Below are 22,690 nucleotides of genomic sequence, written 5' to 3' on the forward strand. Positions count from 1 at the left end.
CATGCTGCTATACAGATAGAAGCAGCGTGAAGAAGAGGAAAAAAAGAAGAAATACAACCATTGCACTGAAGTATCCACACATGAGGCCGTGTGACGTCTGGAGTTTGCCAGGAAGCGGGGCCGCGGGAGTAAGCTATCGGCCTGGTGCTGGTCATTGTGAAAGCCGAGGACGGGCATGTGGGGGTCCGTTATATCACTACAGTTTCTCGATTTTTGTCGGTGTGAAACTTTCCATATAAAAAATTAAGTACATACACATATAATTGGCAGTTGGCAACAAGTGAAATTTTAAAAAACAAGGCAGGATAAGGAAACAGAGGGACTAGGAAGTCTCTTTAGACTGGAGGGTCAGGGAAGGCTTCTCCAAGGAGGCGATGTTTAAGCAGAGACCTGAATCAGCTGAGGTGAGAACCACACATATATCTGGGAGGAAGAACACTCTGGATAGAGCTGACAGCACATGCAAAGGCCCTGAGTCACGAGCAAACTTGGGAGAGGAAACAGCAAGCAGACCAGTGAGTGTGGGGCACCAGGACCAAAGCAGGGAGGGGTCCGAGGTGAGATCGGAGAGGGCCTTGCAGGCGTGGCAGGAGCTTGGAGACCAAGCATGGCAAGAAGCCCCGGAGGCTGAAAGCAGAGGAGACACGTGATTTGCTTTAGGATGTGGTTTTAAAAGACCACCCTGGCTCCTGCTGGACCATCAGGGAGCAGAAGGGCAGCTTGGAGGCTACGCAACAGTCCGAGCAAGCCCAGCAGCGTGGACCCAGGTGGTAAGGTGGTGAGAGCATCAGATTTGGGGTCTCTTTCGAGGCGCTAACAAGGCTTCTCTCATGGGTAGGATGTGGAGCAGGAGAGAAAGAGAGAAGCCAGGCGCGATGCCAAGGCCGAGCCCGAGCTTCAGGGTCGGGGGTGCCTTTCCCAGGCGGGGAACACTGGGAGAAGCCCTGCGGCCGAGCGGCTGCGGGCACCAAGCAGCACTGCAGGTCCGTGCACACTCCCCTCTTCGCGACCAGACCCTGCTCCAACGCCCGAGCCGAGGCCCTGCAGAACGTATCGCTCCACAAATATTGACTCGGCACTCTCTGAGGGCCAAGCCCTCTGCCCTTTCGCCTGCTGACTGGAAGGCTTACAGCCACCTCTACGCAATGCCCGCCACCTGCCCCCTGCGCTCAGTTCCCAGCACCCCTACGCTCACACTGCGGCGGCACAGTGGCCCGGCCCTGCCCAGCAGGGCAGCCCTGCGCAGCGGAAAGGACAGGGTGTGTGCAGGCCTCTGCCTGGGGCTGCCGCGTGGCAGCTGCACGGTCTCACAGGGGCTCACTGCCTCTGAGCCACCCTCTGCTGCACAATGTCCAACAGGAGTTCTAACCTTCCAGAAAGTTACAGGCAACGAGGTAACTCACGGCAGGCAATTAGCCCAGACCCAGCACATAGCAGGACTGAAAAAATGGTAGCTGTTGTGTACTTAGGCCCACACCTGCCTGGGTGGTCTCTGTGGCTTTGAGAACACAGCCCAGCCAGGGCAGCGACAGTGTCCACACTTGTGAACGCATGGCCCTGCGTAATCATGGCAGCCATCACTTGAATGACGTTGGGGAAAACTGAGACCAAGTGATGACCTTGCCTGAGGTCACGCAGTGAAGCAGTCCATGGGAGGCCTGGGGTCTGAGATTGGGTTTTCTAACTCTTGGGCCATGCTGTCCTATATGCGTCCATATATGTGACTGCCAGGGACCCAATGGACACCCCCTGCCCTGGACTGACAAATACCATGACAGCCGGGAGGCCCCAAGGAGTCTGCTCCCCATGGAGACAGTGTAGCAACCCAGGGCAAAGCTCGAGGCCTGGAGGAGGTCAAGGACTCTTCCAGCCCCACCCTGCCATCTACCCACTGTGTGGCCTTAAAGGGTTGCCCATTCGGTTTTCTAATCTATGAAGTGGGGGTGCCAATATCCTTGGCCTGGCCTCTCCCCAGGGCTGCTCTGGCTGTGCTCCGAGGCTGGGAACCAGCTACTCCTTGCCTGCTGTGCGAGCCGTGTAAGCCCAGCGGATGTGTTCTCTCACCTAAGCCTCTAACAGCATCTGCAACTCCATGTTATCAACGGAGAAGTGGAAGCAGGCGGCAGTTAGGAAAAGTCCCTACAGCAAGGACACATCGGGCAGGATTTGCACTTGGCTCAGTCCTGTCTCTGGGTGGTGGAAGGAAAGCAGCCAGGGCCTGCTGCCATCCGTGGGGCAGCAGGGCTACATGAGGGGCCTCATACTCACTCCCTTAACCCCAGAGCACGCCTGCCAAATGACAGCAAGGAGTTCGGGTCAGTCCAGAAGAGGCTCCACGTGCCCCCAGCTTCAGCCAGCCTCCGACTCGTAGCCCAGCATCAGCCACTGGCCTCTCAGCACAGAGGGCCCAGGCCTGGGCATCCAGCACCTCCCTCGCTGGCCCCATTTCCTTGTCTGTAAAATGATGTTGATAATCTCTTGCACACAGGGTGGTGGTGAAATAACCCCCAGTGTCCATCGTGGCGCTGCCCTGCACTGGGAGAAGGCAGAAGCCCCAGAGAAGGTGGGAGACCCAAGAGCAGTGGGACTTACACCCCCTTCCCAGGCAGGACCCCAAGGAGGCAGCCAGACCTCAGGAGACAGAGGGTTGCACGGGATGTCTAAGCAGCATCCCAGAGCTCCCTTTGCTTCCCCAGGGGGTGGGAGCTGCGGGATGATGACCATGGGCCCAGAGGGGGCTACAGGCCACAGAAGGGACCTTTGCCAGCCCCTCGGGCAATGGAGGGAGCCCTGAGCGCGCCAGGGCTAAGAGAAAGCCAGATCACAGAGCCTCAGGACGGGCACTAAGGCAGCAGGCGGTGGGACGGCAGGAGTCGGGGGAAGATGACCAGGGGGCCCGGCACTGACCACGGCCATGGCAGGCAGCCCAGGCCCAATGCCAGGGTCCAGGAGCTCTACAAGAACCCACCCGTAACAACGTTTGCGGCCGGTGGGAGCGCAGGGAGCAGTGCACCAAAAGAAAAGGCAAAAAAGGAAAATCAAAAGGCAAAATCAAAATTAGTAAGTTTAATTAAATATCTACAAGACAAGAGCTACATTGTCAAGTCGTAAACTGAACCCTTCAATGCAGAATGCAGGCAAATTTTAATACGTGTGCTGGGCGTGGGATCCAGCCTCCGAAATTCAAAGTGCTGGGGGCTTGCCCAAGGGCTTCAGATGTGCCATCCCCAAAACTTACATGCATTCCTCGGGAAAGGAGGGGCCCCCAAAGTAATGTGAGATTGTTTTTCTGTCATCTGGGAGAACGGAGGAGCAAAAGAGAAGTTCAGCTCAGATATAGAGAAGTGAAGTCGTGTTCCTCACACGTCCCTCTGTAAACGGAGTTCCCGAGTCGCTGCAGCGCCTTGCGATGCTGCCTTCACACTCTGCCTCTGCGGGCTGGGGGCGCTCGCCCCATGCCTGGACACCCCTCACACATCAGCACTTGGGGTCACACCTCTGGAGTGGAGCTCTGCTGCCACCTCTTCCTTTGGGCCCAAATAAGTCAACATGACTTTTAAGGAGTGAAAGGAGAGAGCCGGGTTCCAGTCCAGCCCTGCCACAGCCTCGCTGCGTGACCCTGGGCAGGTCCCGTCTCCCCTCTGGCCAAGTCCCAGTCTCTCCGTCTGTGAAAGGGAATAATGGTGCCTACCAGGCTGCTGTGCAGACCGCAGAGGCCGCGCGCAGTATGTGAGCACTGCGTTTTAAAGACTGCACTGCCGTGGGGTTTGACTAACAAAACCAAAAGGAAAAGGGTCTGTGTTAAACTGTGTTGAACCCCAGAGCCGGGTTTCACAATCAGCCCTTCTGAGCTCTGTCTGGGGGAGGCGAGGTTTGATTTTTCCCCCTGGTCTTCTTGCCCGGGCTCATCATCTCCTCCTGCCCCAGCCAGTGGCGAGAGGAAGCCGGGCAACTCTGGGGGAAGCAGGTTGGGGTGGGCAGGGGAGCTGGGCGGGCTTGGCTCCTGGAGGCCTGAGTCAGCGGGCGGGCAGGCAGGGCGGCCCGGTCCTCACATGCTTGGGGAGGAGATGGTGCAGGAATGTTCCTCCCGCCCAGGCCCTGGCCCTGCCCACTGCATCCTGGCTCCTGCGCCCGTGGACGCTGCGGCTCGCCTCTGGCTTAACAGACGGGTGGTATCCGGAGCTTTGTTGGATGGTTCATCCAGGGGCCTTCCGAGGCAGCCTGGCCCAGGGGATTGGTTCAGGCGTGGGCAGGGCGAGGCCACAGAACGTGCTCAGAGCTCGGCTCTGGCCCCAGCGTACCCCCCGCCCTCTGGGTGGTGTGGGGTGGTGTGGCGTGGTTGGCCACCACTGCTCACTGGGTCTCAGGTCCCGTCTGTGCAATGGAGTTGAACTTGGACGTGTCCGGTCATCCAGACAGCACACCCAGACCTCTCAGGGGGTGTGCCTGCATGTGTACTTGTGACTTGCCATACTCTCCCTTGGGGACACTCCTCCCAGGGCTGCTTATCCCCAAAGCTCTCCTCCTGGATCTCTGACGAGCTGGGCTGGGGGCCTGGGAGATGGTGCAGGTGTGGTCTAGGCACGGCCAAGCTTGTGACACTTTTGCTATGAACACGTGTGACTTTGTGTATATGCCTGAATGTGTCACTATGTAAGGCTATGACCGTGTACACAGGACTGTGGCAGGGCTGTGTGTGACAAAGCAGCTGAAACTGATGCTGTGAATGGCTGGTGACACGTGGAAGTGGCTAGCGAGGCCGTGCACATGTGATAGTGGGTGGCACAGCGGCCAGGGTGCAACTGTGCGAGCACACGAGCATGCAAGCGTGGCCTACACTCCTGTGAAACCGTGTGTGGCTGTGTCTCCAGGGTTGTCTCTCGGGTTCTGTGGGTGTGCGGACGACGTGTAGCGCTGTCACCAGATGGGTGCTGGTGCTGAGCTGGGGCCGCTGGGCCACCTGTCTCTCCCAGGCTGGCTCTGCTTCAGCCAGCGGCACAGCCGTGGCACAGCAGTTCACAGCCCTCCTGTGTCCAGGGGGTGACGGGACGTAGGATCCGAGGTCTGTCTCCATCCCCAGCCCCCGCCTGTGGCCACAAAGCAGACTCCTTTTCCTGGGCTGGGCCAAGATTGAGGACCAGGGGTCCCCCACCCCCGGGTCCTGGTAGCTGCCCAGGGCAGAAAGAGAAGCCTTGTTTTCCACCTCCCTCTGAGCAAAGTGAGGGAGGGAACTGGAGGCAGCTGGGCCCAGCTCAGTCTGAACATCTGCCCCGCATGTGACGAGGCCAGCCAGCAGGCCCCGCCACCACCAAGATGCCCTCACACTGGGCCTCCAGTCCCTTCCCGAGAGGGGCTCAGCCAAACTCTCCCGACACCCAAACCTGCACAGAGATAGAAAGAAATGGGAGGGCAGAGAGGTGTGACATCCTCACTCCACCGCCCACCCCCCCGCCTGACACCTGTCCCAGCCCAGAAGCCTCGGAGTGCCCAGAGCAGGCCCGGCCCCACCCCAAGACTTCACTTTCCGATTCTTCTCCTAGATCCAAGCCCCCTGAGAAAAGTGTCAGACGGACTGCCTCACCCTGAGGCTGACAGCCGTGGGAGGTGGCTCCCTCCCAAGGAAGGGACATAGAGGGTAGCACTGTCCCCAGGGCAGGAAGCCTGAGCAGGGGACTTTCCAGGCACTGTGGGCTGAGAGGGGCATTCCCGCAGCCCTGCCCAGACTGGCCTGGGAAGGAGCCCCCACCCTATGCTCGGAGCCCCCTCTGCAGAAGGCCTCATGGAGGCGGGAGCTGAGAAGAGGTTAAGGGTGAGAAGCTCCCCAGATGGGATGGAGAACGAAGGAAGGAGGGAAGGGAGGAGGGTGGGGAAAATTCCTCAGAAAGTCCCAAATCTGACCTAATGTTGACCCAGAGCCAGGGGGACCCCTTCCAGAAGTTCCTCTGAGGATGCTTTTTCCTGACCGGGGAGCCCTGCCCGCCACCTGCTGGCCCTTCCCCAGCTCCCTGCCACCAGCGCCTGGCCCCGGCCTGGCCAGAGCCCTCCCAGACGGGCTGGACCCTGCAGGCCTTTCCTCCACCGCATCCCACTGCCTCCGAAAGAGAACCGTATCTCGGCCAGCACTCGTCTCTCTTCTGGGGATGAACAGACCCGTTTATCCTGGCCGGGGCACCCCAAGGGCACAGCCAGGGTCCTCCTCACTTTCCAGTGGGGCACCACAGACAGCTTGGGGGAAAGAGAGTTTCTGAGTCCCCCCAGTCCCCATGCCCTGGACTAGGGCTTTCCAGGACATGGCTCCCAGGGGAGAGGAGCCACCCGTCTATGAGACTGTCCTGGGCACAGCCTCCTGTCCCTTCCTCACGAAAAGCTCAGTCCTCCATCACGGAGCAGCCCAGCCCAAGCCCTGGGCAGCCCTTCCTCACTCAGACACAAGGGGAGTGGGGCTCACGGCCACCGCCAGCTCCTACCAGGGGGTCCCTCCCGGCAGCACAGCTGCCCCCAACTTTTGAGGCTCTATGGTAAAATTTTTGCCCACTCTCATCTCAGAATCTGACCCAAAGACTCCCAGGAGTAATCAGGGTTCTATATTTCCCCCACCTCATCCCTTCCAGGATCCAAACAGAAAGAGTCATGCTGTTGTTATCTTAATTGTAAAAGGTTTATCAAGAAAAAGAAAGAAAGAAAGAAAAAGATTCAAGCAGCAGCAGCCAGGAACAGACCATGACCTCCCAGTGGGGGAGGGGTGGCACAGATCAGCCCCCCCACACCCTGGCCTGGGCAGGGAGGAGGCAGGAACCCCCTGGGGACGTAAACATCAGTCTGGTCTGAGGCAGCACAGTCTGACCAGGAGTGGGGTGCACACCACGGCGAGGCTGGCTGCGGGCAGGTGGGCCTGGAATCCCTGGGACAAGTGGGTGAGCAGGCCCCGGCTTTCTCCTCCTGAGTTTCCCACTGTGCGACAGGAAGGATTTGGGGAAGATGGTGGCCAAGGACCCCAGGAGCCCGAGGTCTGGGCCTGCTTGGAGTGTGAACTCAAATACATGGGGACTGTGGGGGAGTCTTCTCCAGGAAGGTGCCACCAGCACCTTGAGCCCAGGAGGGAGGGATGTGGCATGGTCCCCTAACCAAGGGAAGACGCGGGCCCAGCAGTGGCGGCAGTCAGAGGCCCACAGGGAGCTGGCCTGCAGCCCCTCCTACAGGGGACAGGGTGAAGCGGACGCCAGCACTGCAGGAGCAAGGAAGATCCTTCCCTCTGCCACGCAGGCCAGATCCCCACGGAGGGGGCACCAAACTTGCTAGGAAAGGTGAGGAAGAGAAGAGGGAGAAGTTTTTGTGCCTCCATCCCTTTGCCAAGCTATTCGTCTCCCCTCAATGTCCTCCCCATTTACTGTCTGGCAGGTCCTTGTCATTCTTCAAAACACCACTCAAATATCGCCTACTCTGTGGGGCCTTCCCTGCCCGGCAGAATGCTCCGTTCCCTCGAGCTTTCGGGAAGCCCTGACTGAACCATCTGCTGTGCTGCACTGCCTGTCTGTTTCTGCGTCTGACCCTTGACTGAGGACTCCCCAAGGGCAGGCAGATCGCAGCCCTGGGTGCCCAGCGTCTGACCCAGGGCCACAGCAGGCCTCGGTGTCTGCTGAAGGAACAGGGGTGGTGGCCAGGTGAGTAAGCACTGCAGGCTCTAGGGGAGGCTCAGCCCCTGGCCTGGCCTTCGTTTACTGATCCACAGCCCAGGCCTTGGCCTGGAGGGTCCCCGGCCCCGTCCTCACCCCCGCTGTGCCCCAACTCTAAGGGGCACCGACAGCTCCTTGAAAGCTCCTTCTCCCAGGAGGGGGCCACAGGCTGTTTCCTCACCACCAGTGACTGCCCCCTCCAGCTACTGCTGGTATAGGGAGATTGGGAAGTCGGGGTGCACTGTAGCAACCGGGCCTGGGGGCAGGAGGGGCCAGACACACGTGGTCAGAGGTTGTCATACATGCGCAGGGTCTTCTCCAGCTGCTGGCCCACCCGCTGGTAGAAGAGGATCTGCTGGCGCAGGTAGCTCTGCATCATGTGCTTGAAGTCGAGCTCACGACGCTGGTGGAAGTGGTTCATCTCGGCCTGCAGGGCGAAGCCCACCACACGGCAGCGCCTGCGAATGCCGTCTGCCTCGTCCTGCGCCATGCGGCCCTCGTCGCTCATGCGCTGGCTCTCCTTCACCTTGGCAAAGGCGCCTGGCCCAGGAGAGCAGAGGACAGCAGGTTAGGGCTCAGCTCTCCTCCATTTGCTCCTCCTCCCTCCGTGTGCCCCCCCCGCCCCCAAGAGCAGACAACACCCTCATCAGCTCGATTCAGACCTCACTCCTGAACTCCAGACCCACACAGTCCAGCCGCCTGGGTGTCTGCCAGGAAGTTGCCCAGACCCTCACCCTCAGCACATCCTAAACCAGACACACCATCTTCCCTCCAAATCTGCAGCATCGCCAGCAGCCCACATCTGACCTGCTGGGCATATTTATTTCCAGGACTGGGCTTTTCCTCCCCCTACCCACCAAAGGCCTCATCATCTCTCACACTAGCTCCTAACTCAGCTCAAACATCACCTCCTCCAGGAAGCCTTCCCTACACCCCACTGCATTAGGTTCCCGATGCTCCCAGGTTCCCTGGGCTTCCCTCTACCACAGCTCTCACCACCTGTGATTTCTCTGACTGCCTCCCTCTGGACTGTGAAATGAGTGAGGCCAGGGCCTGTCCTCATCCTCTCTGTGTCCCTAGTACCCGGAAAAAGGCCTGGCGCACAGCAGATCCTGATAGGTGTCAACCCCGTCTTCACTGTACTGCTGCAACGGTCCCCCAGGGCCTCCCCACCACTGGAGTTTCTGAGAGGTTCTCCGCAGTGCCCAAAAGGGTCCCCTCATCTGGGCACCTTCCCTGGCTCCCCACAGCCTGCAGATCAAGATCTATGCCCATCTGCCTGGCCAGCAGGCCCTCTGGGAGTTGGCCCCTGCACGCATTCCACACTGACCCCATGTTCGTCAAACTCACCCTGCTCTTTCCTACCTTCCTACCTCTTCCCACTGGATCCCTACTCATAATTCAAGGCCCAATCAGGTGCCACTTCTACAGTAAAGCCTCCTCGAGTTCACCCGGGCAGGACATCTCTCCCGTCTCACCTCTCCCCTGGCTCCCACTCCCACCCCTCCCCATCAGTGCTGAATCTAAAATAGCACTTCGAAGGCCACATGGTGTGTCTCCCCCTACAGACCCTGCTCCCTCCACACCCCAGCCCCCAGGGCCCTAGAGGAAGCTTTAGTAATAACCAGGTGACAGATGGGGGACGAAGAACCTGGGCAGGGGACCAAATTTGGAAAAATCTGAATGAATCAACAAGCAGTTGGTGAATGAATTTCAGTTCAGAATTGAAAGGCATTTGACTAATCTGCCTTTAAGCCCGTGGGGACAGTTGCTGGAAGAGGAGGCAGTGGGCCTGTGCCCAGCACTGGCTTCTGAGCGATACAGGGATCCACTGTGCCAAGAAGACTAGCAGGTGGGAGGTGGCGTGGAGGACAGCACACACCCGAGCACTTCAGCAGCACCCGCTGCACACAGACAGCGAGCTCCTGTCCACGCTCTCCACTTCTCCTCGAGGAGGGCTCTTGAGGGCCTTCTGGATGGTATTCTTTTTACTCTCACGCAAGTTGTCTGGTGTATTCAAAATGCATTTATTGAGCACTTACTATATATACCAGGCCCAGGGCCCTGCATGCTAGAGTTAATTCTGGATGTCTTTAGAAGGGGCAATACCCGTATTAGTTGGCAAGTGCATGGCTAACTGCTCATAGTAGCCTTTCAGGCAGAGAAATTCAAGATCAGAGAGTCTCCAGGGGCTGCGCACACAGCACCCAAAAGAAATGTGCAGTCCCTGGGTCCCAGCCCACTCCCAGTCCTTCTGCCACCTTCGCTGAACTGCCCCTACTCCATCCCAACAGCCCAGCCCTGGGCAGCAGAAGGGGGATCACCCCAAGGCCCAGGATGGGACCCAGTAAGAAATTTCAGAGCTGGAGAGGCCTGAGAGGTCAGCTGTCCAGCCCGCACCCCCACCCCACTACGATACGGAGGAAGCTGAGGCCCTCAGGGGGCAGGGATTTGCCTAGGGGCCGCCAGCCTCCTTCTTGCCCCAATGGGGGATGCCTGGCCCTCCACGGCTCTGGGTGGACACCACTTTTGCTGCAGTGACCCCATGTCGGGTTCTCCAGACATATGTGTGGGGCCCCCAGACAATGGACACAGGGATTCAAGAAGGCCCCAAGGGATAGGAAGGACCGTAAGAGGAAAGGTAGAACACAGCAGGACAAAGGAATCAAGTTAAACTTCAGCAAGAGGAATCTACCTGAGTGTGGAGATGCTGAGCTAGCCTGGATTCCACCGGCCTGAGAAAGTCGGGGTGCAGTGGGGGTGGATCTATATACTCGAGGGTTTTTCCTGCCCATGGCCTTGGAGGAATGAAAAGCCCCTTTTCTTGATGAGAAGACTGAGGCCCAAACAGTAGGAATGAACCTATTGCAACTGCTATATATCCACAGACAGGGCTGGGGACGGGGGGCAAATGTCACAGGGGTCGGAGAGTGGCGGAGGCCCCACCCTGCTCTCCGTCACATCTCCACCCTGTGACTCAGTTCTGGAGACAGGACCAGCTAACGCTAACACACCGCACCCACCAGGCCGGGAGTCAGGGCTCAGGCCTGTCCAGCATCCCCCTACATTCCACGTAGGACCCAACCTGAGAGCTGAGGACCCAAGGGAACCTTCTGCCCCAGCAGTTCTGCAGGCTGGGTCCCAGGAAGGGGGAGAGGAGGGTTGGAGCCTACTAGCTGCAGAGTCGTGGGTCCCAGGCGTAGCCCCTAAGCTCCCAGCTCAATCTATCCTGCCCCTACCTCTTAGAGGTAGTTACCAGCCACCCCAGGTTTGGGGCAGGATGTCTGAGTCCTAGTCCCCGCTGTGTCCCCTCCAGCAAGCCACTGCTCTCGCGTGGGCTACAGGTCTCCCAGTGTCAAACGGGACTTGGTGCACTAGATGTGATGCTGTTGACAACTGCTCACAACAGTATAGTGCTTTAGCATTTCCACTTCAGTAAAATGGGATGCTACTAGCACCTGCCCTATGGTATAGCTGAGGCTTAACTGAACTTTGTATACAGCACCAAGGACCTCACCTGAGACAGCACAAGAGCTCAAGGTGCTACGTGCTACGGTGTGCGAACTGCTTTTCTATCCCTGAGCTCACAGCAAGCACCAGCGGCGGTGGCTCATGGCAGTATTATTCCCTTTGTTTACGGAAGCCTAGGAGGGGAGGTAGAGGGAGGGTTAGATGATGGCTCAGAACCAACAGAGGCTGACCCACCTGTCCCCCAGGCAAGAGCCTGCTCCTACAAGGGCCACTTTGCCTTGGCCAAGCTGTGAGCCCAGAGATGCTCCGTGGTCCTGGGCCTGCCTGCAGTCCACGGAGGATGCCAGTTGAGCAACCACGGGCGCCAAGCCTTGCTCCTCCTCCTTCCCCTTCTGGCTTATCTGCCTCGGCTGTCCATCCCTTGGGGAGACCCTGCCCCCAAATGTCCGGCACAGTGGAAACAGCCTGGGCTGTGGAGTCAGACACACCAGGGCTCGGATTCCTGCCCTGGCGCACCGTCTCACCTCGCCGCGCCTCATGTGACAATGGAGGCGATGACATCGACCTCGCAACTTGATGAGCCTTAGGACCGAGCCCTGCCCTTGCTGGCTCTCAGGTGGGGACCACAGGTCCCGGCTGGCCCTGGACAGTTGCTTTCCCCTTGTTGCCCCAAGATAACAACTGCTAGGGCCCCCTTTCACCCCTAAAACTGCGCCAGTCTGGACAGCTAATTATAGGGTTACCCTTTTCTGAGGACACATCTACACCGGGCTCCAGGGCCTGCGCCAGTGGGCAGACCAGGCTGGGGGCCTCATCTCAGCTCCAGCCAGCCTTCGTGTCCCATTTTATTAACACAGAGACTCTCCCAAGGTCACCTCAGAGGCAAAGTCTGTCCAAATCCTGCTCTCCCAACTCCCCGCCTGGGCCTCTGCTCTCCCTCCTCCCACCGTTTCCCCCACACACTCGCCACCCGTTCAGATGTCCAGACGAGTGGACAGAATCCTGGGGACTCAGGATCCAGCAGCTGTCCTGCTCCTTCCTCTGAGAATGGTTCCACTCACAGGGCCAGCTTGGGACCCCTCCCCCCAACCCCCTGTCGGGCTGGGGTCCCCAAAGCAGCCCAGTTCTGTCTCAGCCAGATTCCCAGCCCCTCCCAGTTTGCCCCACACCACAGGCCTGGGAGGGGCAGTGCAGAGCCGGAAACCTAGAGGAAGCCCCAAAGGGCCTGGCCTGCCGGGTGGGGTGTGCGGGGCGAGGGCAGGGGCAGCCTTTGCTTAGGGCTGACCGCATCTCCACAGAAGCCGGCGGCCCCTGACTCCCAGAAACACCTGCAGTGGAAACCCAGAAACGGCCTCTCCCAGCTCCGTCTCCCCGGCCCAGGGTCGGGAAGGCAGGTCTGAGCCTGGGAGTGCGGGTGCCCTGGGTGTGGGATTGCCTTCATGCCCTCTGCCCTGCTCTGGCTGAGGGTCCCCAGCCACTGCATGGGGCAGCTGTGTCATCATTGTGTCCCAGCCTCCTGCTGCCCACTCAGGAACAAGCCATTGAGGAGCTGGTTGAACCAGCTTTCCCACTTCCGCATAGGGAGACACCCGTCCCTGTGCACCCCCAGCCGGCCACCACCTCCCCTGCCCTCCCCTGGCCCAGAGCTCAGGTCTGAGGCATCACTCTGCTTCTGGGCCAGACCCTCCCCGGGAGTCCCCTCCCACACCTCCTTGAAGGCCTGAGAACCCACTGGGACCCCCTTCCCTGGCTTTGTAGATTAGAAAACTAAAGCCCGGAAAGGCAAAGTCACTTCCCAGGGACACACAGCAAATTGGGGGCTCTGTCCCCTAAGCCAAGGTTAGAGCTCAGGTTTGTGTTTCCTGGAACTGAAAGGAGGAAGAAGAAAGGTGGAGATGAGGACAAAAGGGGGGCAAGGGCAGAAAGAAAGGAAGAGGACGCAGAGAAAGTTCAGGGAGAAAGGAGGATGGGAGCTGGAGGAGTTCTAGAAGTCAACCTCCAAAGGATGTAGAGGAGGGCAGGGCCAGCTTGCCCTAGATGTCCCTGGGGGGGAGGGGCACATTTGCTGTCCCCTGTGCTCAGTCCAGAGGTCTGCCTCCTGCCCCACCCAGAGTAAAACTCCTCACCAAGCCAGGCCTGACCTCAGGGCCTAAGGGGCAGGGAGCCAGCCCCACACCCTACAGACGTTCTTCCTGAGTTACCAGGCAGCCCCAGGGAGAACCACACCTCTCTCCTGACATCTGCCCTCCTTGTAGTCCCCAGGACCCAGCCACCTGCTGGGTCAGCCCCTGACTCACTCCTCAGGCAAGAAGAGAAGCCAGGCTCAGGATGTGGGAGCTGGATGGGCCATGCGGCAGTGCCCTGGACCCCGGTTCCGCTCCCCTGGCCCAGCCCAGTGCCCCTGTGTGACCCGGGATGAGTCATTTCCCTGGCAGTTCCTTGACAGCCCCAGCAGTAACAGGCAAGGGCCCATCCTGTCCCTCCCCCATAGAGGGGTCATAAGAACTGAAAACACGGCTGGGCTTGGGAGGCAGCCAACATGGACATGTCCCTGGGGAGGTGGCAGGAGGACAAGACAGTCCCAGCTGGATCATGGACTCACTGTGCAACACCCTTCTATGGACACCAGCTCCTTCATCTGCAAACGGGGACAGAGATCCTCCCACACAGACAGGGCGCTCACAGGGTACACAGCCGTGGGCGCAGCCCTGGAGCTGCGATGGCGGGAGGTGAGCCTGCGAGGCGTGGAAGATAGGCCCACACCCTGCGCTCCCCTTATCTGGGTCTAGGTCTATGTCCGCCATTACCCTGTGGGCTCCTCAAGGGCAAGGCCTGGGACCTGGTCATCTCTGCGCTCCCAGACCCCAGCCTGACACCTTGAAGGGGCTCCACACACGACAGGTAAACGAGATAGAAACAGAGAAAATGAATGAGCGGACAGGAAGGTAGATGCCTTGCTCCATAAGGTCAGGAGCGAGGCCTGCCCACAATACCCCTGTACCTAGAACTGCACTTGCCACACAGCTGACACTCGACACGCTTGCTGAATGAATGGCTGAGACGGAGACAAGATGAGCTGCTCCATTCTGCTAGGCCATGCTCACATCCCAGCACCCAGCAGAGAGCCAGACTCAGCCTGCCTGCACTGGGTCTTACTTACCTTTCTGCAAGTGGATGATGTCAGGGAAGTTGGAGAGCAGGCCCTGGTAGAGAGACAGCATGTCGAGCATCTGGAAGAGGTCGTTCTTGGGCTGCTCAGCGAACATCTCACCGACGGCTTCGTAGGTACGGCCCGTGTGAGAAATGGCGCTGTTGAGGGCCTCAGAGCTAAAGGGGGGGTCCATCTGGAAGGCGTGACTGACGGCCTGGAAGGCACTGCCAAGCTTCTGGAATTCCTTGCGGAAGCCCCCCACATGCTTACGTACCAGCTCTGATGCCACCGTGCTGAGCTGCAGGACGCTGTCATCCATCTTCTTGCTGAAGGCCTTGAAGGTGTCCACACGGTCCTCCACGTCCTGCAGGTCCTGGTGCTCCGTGGGGATCTGGAAGGTGAGCAGGAAGCTGGCACCCACCATCTCGTCCTTCTCTGCCCGGCGTTTGCCCATCTTCCACTGCTTGTCGTCCAGGCAGCTGAGGAAATGCTGGAAGCCCTCATACTGGGACAGCACAGGGTGGCTGGTCATGTGGTCCATCCAGAGGATAAGCCTCCGCTTCCGCTTCTCAATGAAGTCCTCCTCAAAGCGGCCTGTAGCCTGCTTCTCAGGCAGGTGGGGCACTGAAATGACAGTGAACTTGTGTAGCAGGCGGTTATAGAGCCAGTCAAAGTGTTTGTAGCGCCGGTAGACCGGTGAGCCAGCATGGGTGGGTGTGAGCTTGTAAGAGATGTAGCTTTTGATGCCCTTGAACTTGGTCTGTTTGGTGGGGTCCTCCACAGAGCAGGCAAACGGGTGGGGGTTGGCCTTCCACTGGGGGCCACGAGGGCCCATTTCAATGGAGTATGTCTCGGCGATCTTGGCCATCATGGGCACATCGCCCAGGATGAAGGCCTCCACTCCAGAGCGCACAAAGCACGAGAAACGGTTGAGGTTGCGCCCCACCACACTGCCTCGCTTGGCAGATGCCAGGCTGTCCTGCCGCTCCAGGGCTGGCTTGGGCCGGAAGGCCATGTGCTGGCTGGGGTAGGCACCAGGGTAGGAGAGGTTGAGTGGAGGGTGCCCATTGGTGCCCAGCCCACCAGCCCGTGGCTCCTCCACCACTGTGCATCCGTCGTCCCAGTCATCCCAGTCGTCATCATCATCCTCCTCGAAGCTGCCCTGGTTTGAGAGGAAACCACTGCCCCCACCACTCCTGGCTGGGCTGGCCACACTGGAGCTGTTATACAAGCTCACCTGGGTGCTCAGAGAGCCTGCAAGCCTGCTGGAGTAGTCAGCATGGTTGGTGCTGATGCCAGAACGGAGGATCTCCACATAGGAGGCAGGAAAGAGCCCTGTCTCGCCACGGCTGTTCTGGCCCTGCAGCCAGCCGTCCAGTGAGGTCTCACTAAAGATGACCAGGTCCTCATCCTGCTGGATGCTGATCTCCTCCTTGTTCTCACTGTGGAAGTCATAGAGGGCTCGGCCTTTCAGTGCCATAGCTGGTCTGTGTGGTAGAGGAAGATGGGAAGGAGAGAGTTCTGCCCAGACCAAGGAGGCTCACTGGGGTGTCCAAGAATGCACTAGCAACTCAATGCCTGTTACACAGCTCAGTCTCTCAGCTCCCAGCTTGGGGTCTCAGCACCCACAAATGCCGTCCAGCCTGCTCCTCTTCAAAGCAATGTCCATGTCCCAGAAACTGCCCTATCAGGTCTCTGGGCATATGCCTGTGAGCAGGCAGGGCTCACGTCTATAGTCTTCTTTCCTCCCTCTGCAGCCTGGCTGCGTCGGGGGAGTCTCTCTTTCCTCCCACTTTCAGAAGAACGGTCAAGTGACCTGGAGAAACCAGCTCTGCAAGGGCAAGAATTCGACACTTTCCACTGGAACAATGTTCTAAAATAGAAGAGAATCACTCGGAAACCACCATTCCAGAAACTCAGCAGGGCTCTGCCGTCCCTCTGGCTCCCAGCTCCTTTTGGCTGCTCTGGCTTTGGGAGGCTCTCACATTCCTCTGCAGATCTGCCCCTTCCTCCTTCCTCCTCCTCCGCCTAGGCCATTGGGTTTTCAAAAATCCAGAAAACCCAACAGGGGCAAGGAGAAAAGCAGCAGCCTCCTGAATCGAGTCCAAGGGTGGATGTGTCCGGCTTCACAACGAGGCAGGCCGGGAAAACAAGGACTGAGGCTTACACAACAGGCCGCCAACTCTTCGACCCCAGCTGCGCAGCCGGCCCCCCGCCGGCTCGGTCGCCCTCTCCCCGCCCTCAAGTGGCCAGCCCCCACCTAGGAGGGAGGAGGGGGCGCGGCGAGGCGGTCGGGCGACTTCTGGCCACTCGCTGGTCTCTTTTGTTTGCTCAATTCCAATCCGAGTCGAAGGGCCCCCGTCCAAAGGTAACCCCAGCGGAAAGCAGTAACCCCGGACCCGGACTCACGACCCCCCGCCCCTCGCGTGCACGCACACACTCAGCAGCAGTCTGCAGAGGAGCTCCGGCGAGCAGATGGCGCGGCCGGCCGCGCGTCCGTCCGTCCTCCGCGCCGTGCTGAGGGCCGGCCAGTGGGCCGCGGACTGAGCCCCCAGCCTGCCTTCGCCCGCACTCGCCGCCCGGGCGCCGCAGCGGGAAGCCAGCTCCAAAACAAAAAGGCGATCGGGAGGTGGCGTCCCGAGGAAGGAGGGAGCAGCCGAAGGGGAGGTGAAGGGTGGAGAGAGGGAGGAAAAGCAGGCTGGGGAATTGGGCAAACTCCGTCGCACTTCCGCGCGTCCCGGCTGGGCAGGAGCGGCCGGCTCCGCCCTCCCGCGGGCCTGGGGCGCCGGAGCGGGCCCCCGCCTCCTCCTCCGCGCTCCTTTCCGTCTGGCGGACGCCTCGCTTGCTCGCGCCCAGTCGGGAGGCGAGAGAGAGGACACGGCCCGCGAGCACGGGGCCCCGAGAGCCTCCGGGACTGGTCCCTGGGACCGCCACCTCCCTCCCCGAAGCCTGTCCGTCCCCGCCAGGAGACACCTCACGCCCCCAGGGCTTCGAGCGCCACGCGGGGGAGCTCGCCAGCCGCCGCTGCCTCGCTTCCTGGACTGCGCCACCCTCCTGCCTTTTCCGTGACGCAAGTGGAGTGAAACTCCGAAAGTTTGCAAAGCGCGGGGCTGCAAGCGGGGCGCCAGAGCCATGGACGGGCGTGGGGCGGGGTGCGCGGAGAGACGCGCAAGCCGCAGGGGAGCGCAGCGATGGACGCCCCCTTCCCACCTTCTACCCTCCACTACTACTCGGCCGGGAGGGGGTCGTGGCGCGACTCTGGGATCGTTCTGCGCAGCGGCAGTGCAGCCTGCGCGTCCCGGGAGTCTGTCCTGGGATACCAACCGCTGCGGGTCCCAGTCGCCTAGCCAGACAGCACCAGGAGCACCACTGCCCTTGGCGACTTCGTTCAGGGGGAAGGAATCCTACATCTGCAGCGACAAGGAACAAACCTAAGCACGACCCGGTTCGTGTTGCTTTGTGCGGCGGCGGGTTCTAGATGCTCTGTCCTCGTCAGCAACAGCAAGGAGAAAGAGGCGGCCCAGTAGATAGGGTTCCAGAAGAAGGGGGCGGGGCCTTGACCCTCGGTTAGCATATCTGGAACACTTTGGGCCCTGATTCTGTCAGGCACTGTGTTGGGCACTGGGGAGTATGGCACAATCAGGCAGGAGGGGCTCCTGCCCTGGGGGCTTATAGTTCACCTTCTTTAATCCATCTATTCTATCTTATTGTCAGTCATGCACTCAAGAAGCATTAACTGAGTACCTACTCTGTACCAACCCCTGGACTACAAAGCCAAATAAGACATCCTTACCTTCCAGAAGCTCAGACGTGTTGTCACAACTAGACAGAGGACCTCTACCCAGAGTGACCAGTGCCATGAAAAGTGCATGTGAGGGCACCTACCCCAGCCTGGGTGGAGCAAGGATCAAGGAAGGCTTCCTGGAGGAAGAGGTGCCTAAGGTGAGGCAAAGGCTTCAGTCCTCACCTCCTTTCCTGGCTATTCCCTGGAGCCTTGTCTGCTCCCTCTAGCTAGAACTCCCTTCCCCTCTCTCTCACTCTTCCCACTTGTTGCACATTAGCTGGCATGAGGTGGTGCTGCTAAAGGTGATTTGGCTGTTTTGAAGGGCATGGCTCCCACACCTCTGGCTCCAAAACCCAATTTCACTGGTGCAGTGAGTGGATCCAACTCCCTGTGCAGAACTGGCATATGACCAGAACAAAGGCTTGTGTACAAACCCCAGAAGGCCAGGTATTAATCTGCACAGAGAAATAGCTGTCAGGCAGAACTGAATTTTTGCATCGACAGGTCAAGGCAGTTTGGGATGCTCCTTGGGAAGCCTAGTTACCAGATTAGCTCAGGGAGCTGGAAACCAGCCCCCAAGAGGGAAAGAATTCATGGTATGACAAGTCTTTCAGCCAAGTCACCTTGAAACCTTGTTCCCTGCATAGGGGCAGCCTGGATTCCAAAGACAGTTCAGCCCAGTGTCTCCAAGATTAGAGCCAAGATATTTTTCCCCGGCTACTTTTAGGACCCTCCCTTTCCTATTCACATATCCTTTCTCCAAACTGGGTTTAACAATAGCATCTACTTCCTTAGTGCTTGCTCAGTGCTAGACACTTGTATACACTTTACCTTTATTAGCTCCCTTAAAACAACTGATGGGATTTCTACTCACCCAACTAGAGTCCCAGTCCAGCCACCACCTTGATGGCCTTTAGCTGGTTTCCAAACACTTCAGTCACACACTTACAGACCACCCATCTTGGATTTACTCCATCTGTTCTGGGTGGGATTTTTGTAACTCTCAGGAGCCACTCTTATTTCCAGGGTTTGTGGGGGAACTCACTCTTCAGCCCCACAGAGATTTCCAGAAGCTATTATACATCTTCCCATTCCCTCCCCTCCAGCGACCCTTTTCAGGCTTACATGTAACAGAGTCCCACAGTTACTAGTCTCAGGAAACTGCACTGACCTTTGTGATCTCCCTACACCCTGCTCATTCCTTTGAAAAGAGTCCCTTTATTAAATTCTCATGTTATTCTCATTCTAACTGGGGTGTGTTCTCTCTTTCCTGTTGGGACCCCGATTCATACTTAGGAACATCATCCATCCCTCATTCAGGCATCCAGTATTCATCTTTTAGGAAACGAGTCAGCAGGGGGAAACCATGGGCACTGGTTTGCAGGCTGACCCTGCTCATGGCAGCCTGGGAATCACACTGGACTATCACTGCAGGAATGTGGGTAAGAGTGAGGGCCTGAGGTAGGGCAGGGGTAATGTGCTGGGGAGAAAAAAATCTGGGAGGGTTTTTGGAGGTAGAATAGACTGGAATGTCAACCAACAAGTTGTGGCTATTGAGGGAAATATCAACCCACATGTTTAAAAAAATATTTTATCCACTCCACTTCCCCCACCAGCTACTGCCCCATTTCTCTGCTCACCTATGCAGCAAAATCCCTTGAAACAGCCATCTGCACTAGTTGCCTCCAATTTCTTTTTTTTTTTTTTCTTTTGAGACAGTGTCTGGCTCTGTCACCCCAGCTAGAATGCAGTGGCATCATTATAGCTCACAGCAACCTCAAACTCCTGGGCTCAAGTGATCCTCTGAGTAGCTGGGACTACAGGTGCAGGCCACCACGCCTGGCTAATTTTTCTATTTTTTGTAGAGATGGGAGTCTCGCTGTTGCTCAGGCTGGTCTCGAACTCCTGACCTTAAGTGGTCCTCCCACCTCGGCCTCCCAGAGTGCTAGGATTACAGGCGTGAATCACCGCACCCGGCTGGCCTTCAATTTCTTTCCTCCTTTTCTCTTCTTAAATCCCTCTAGCCATGCCCACATTCCACTCACCTATTCTTGTCAAGGTCATCCATAACCTTGGTGTTGCTGGATCCTAATGGTTATTCTCAGTCCTCATCTTACTTTAACCTCTCAGTAGCATTTGACCCAGTGATCGCTCCTTCCTCCTGGATGCACTTTCTTCACTCACATTGGAGAGACCACACACTCCTGGTTTTCCTTCTATCTCACTGGTTCATCCTCTCCTCTCCAATAACTCTTAACATTAGAATGACCACAGCGGAGTGATCCTCGTCTCTTTTATCTATACTCATTCCTTTGATGATCTCATCAAGCTTCATAGCTGCAAACACCATCTATAAGCCAGTAATGCCCTTTCTTTTCCCTCCAGCCCAAGTTTTTTTCAAATATTCAAGGGAACCAGGCATGGTGGTTCACACCTATAATCCCAACACTTTGGGAGGTCAAGGTAGGAGGATCACTTGAGGCCAGGAGTTTGAGACCAGCCTGGGCAATATAGGAAGCACCCATTTCTAAAAAAATTTTTAAATTAGCTGGGTGTAGTGACACACACCTGTAGTCCTAGCTACTCAGAAGGCTGAGGTGGAAAGAGTTGCTTGAGCCCTGGAGTTTGAGATCATAGTGAGCTATGATCATGCCACTGTACTCCAGCCTGGGCAGCAAAGCAAGACCCTATCTCTGTCTCTCAAAAAACCCAAACAAAAACAAGAAAAAAAACCTCCAAAGATATATGAGTATCTTTTTCCCTTGGATGTCTAATGGACATCTCCAACTCCACATGTCTAAAGTTGAATTTCTAATATTGACCCCCAAATCTGTTCTACTTGCAGCTTTCCCCATCTCGGGTGATGGCGAGTACATTCTTCCGGTTGTTGAGGCCAAAAACTGGAGTCATTCTTGACTCTTCTCACATCCTGGAATTCTTCCATCAGCATCTCACTACTGCTCTTCTGGTCCCAACCACCATCTTGGATCACTACAACAGCCTCTTCATGGGTTTCCATCCCTGTCTCCTTATGGTTTATTCTCAACATGGCAGTCAGAGTGATCCTTTTATTTATTTATTTATTTATTTATTTTGAGACAGAGTCTCACTTTGTCACCCAGGCTAGAGTGCCGTGGCATCAGCCTAGCTCACAGCAACCTCAAACTCCTGGGCTCAAGCGATCCTACTGCCTCAGCCTCCCAAGTAGCTGGGACTACAGACATGCACCACCATGCCCAGCTAAGTTTTTTTCTATATATTTTTAGTTGTCCAGGTAATTTCTTTCTATTTTTTTTAGTAGAGACAGGGTCTCGCTCTTACTCAGGCTGGTCTTGAACTCCTGAGCTCAAACGATCCGCCCGTCTCGGCCTCCCAGAGTGCTAGGATTACAGGGGTGAGCCACCGCGCAGGCCATCAAGATCCTTAATCACACCTGCAAAGGACTTCCTGCAAAGGACCTGCAAAGTCCTTTTGACACATAAGGAAACACAGCCACAGGTTCTGGGTGAACATCTTTGGGAGGCCATTATTCCACTTACCACACAATACAAAAGAAAAATAGACAAAAGAAGCATTTCATGGAGGAGGAAATACATACAAAATTCATATTAGTCAGGGAATATGCAAATTTAAATCACAATGAAATACCATCACATACTCATCAGATTGGCAAAAATGTTTTAAACTAACAACCAGGCATTGGTGGGAATGAAGAGCAAAGGGAACTCTCATGCACTGCCAAAGGAGTATAAATTGGTATACAAGCCCTTTGGAAAACAATTTGGCGAGGTTGAACATGCATATACTTTAAAACTCAGTAATTCTACTCCAGGAAGTACACTATAAACTATTTGCCTATGTGCAACAGGAGACATGTACAAGATTTTTAATGGCAGTGCTGCTAAAAATAGTCCTTCCAAAAAATCCAAGAGGAAAATCCATTAATAGTCAAACAATGGAAGATTATGCAATAGGAAAAAAGCTGTGATCACATCCACATGTAACAAACGCCATACAGTGTGATGTCTTCTATGCGACATTTCTCAGAGTGTTGTCACTGCATACAAGCTTCAGTGTGTACACAGTTTATCTGAGGATCTTGTTAAAATGCAGATTCTGATTCTGTAGGTCAGGAATGAGGCCTGAGATCCTGTATTTTCTTTCTTTCTTCCTTCCTTTCTCTTTCTCTCTTTCTTTTTTTTTCTGAGACAGAGTCTTGCTCTGTTGCCTGGCTAGAGTGCAGAGCTGTCAGCCTAGCTCACAGCAATCTCAAACTCCTGGGCTCAAGCGATCCTCCTGCCTCAGTCTCCCAAGTAGCTGGGACTACAGGCATGCGCCACCATGCCCAGCTAATTTTTTTTATTTTTAGTAGAGACGGGGTCTCGCTCTTGCTCAGACTCGTCTCCAACTCCAGAGCTCAAACGATCGGCCCGTCTCGGCCTCCCAGAGTGCTAGGATTACAGGCGTGAGCCACTATGCCCGGCCAAAATTATTTCTTTTTAAACAAAAAGAAATAAGCACAAAATTCAAGAGAGGAGAGACCTTTACTTCTGGGAGGACAGAATGGTTGGTATACGTCCTGGTGATGTTTTCTTAAACCGACCGTTAGGT

The 22,690-nt window shown here is 56.8% G+C and overlaps 2 protein-coding genes across 2 annotated transcripts in view; one reads left to right on the forward strand and one right to left on the reverse strand.

Annotated features, from left to right (window-relative positions):
- Nucleotides 1-6,759: 6,759 nt before the first annotated feature.
- Nucleotides 6,760-17,009, reverse strand: SNX33 (sorting nexin 33). Its single transcript, XM_012640604.1, has 2 exons — nucleotides 14,305-17,009; nucleotides 6,760-8,213 (listed from the first exon to the last, which is right to left on the reverse strand). Exons 1-2 carry the CDS (start codon nucleotides 15,773-15,775, stop codon nucleotides 7,960-7,962), a joined length of 1,725 nt encoding a protein of 574 aa, XP_012496058.1. The 5' UTR covers nucleotides 15,776-17,009; the 3' UTR covers nucleotides 6,760-7,959.
- Nucleotides 17,010-19,888: 2,879 nt separating this feature from the next.
- Nucleotides 19,889-22,690, forward strand: part of SNUPN (snurportin 1) — a 39,988-nt gene continuing 37,186 nt past the window's right edge. Inside the window, exon 1 of the mRNA XM_012640609.1 lies at nucleotides 19,889-19,902. The gene's annotated coding sequence lies outside the window, so the exon portion shown is untranslated. The remainder of the gene's footprint in view (nucleotides 19,903-22,690) is intronic.

Source organism: Propithecus coquereli, unplaced genomic scaffold, assembly GCF_000956105.1.
Source record: "Propithecus coquereli isolate 6110/MARCELLA unplaced genomic scaffold, Pcoq_1.0 Scaffold155, whole genome shotgun sequence".
NCBI lineage: Eukaryota > Metazoa > Chordata > Mammalia > Primates > Indriidae > Propithecus > Propithecus coquereli.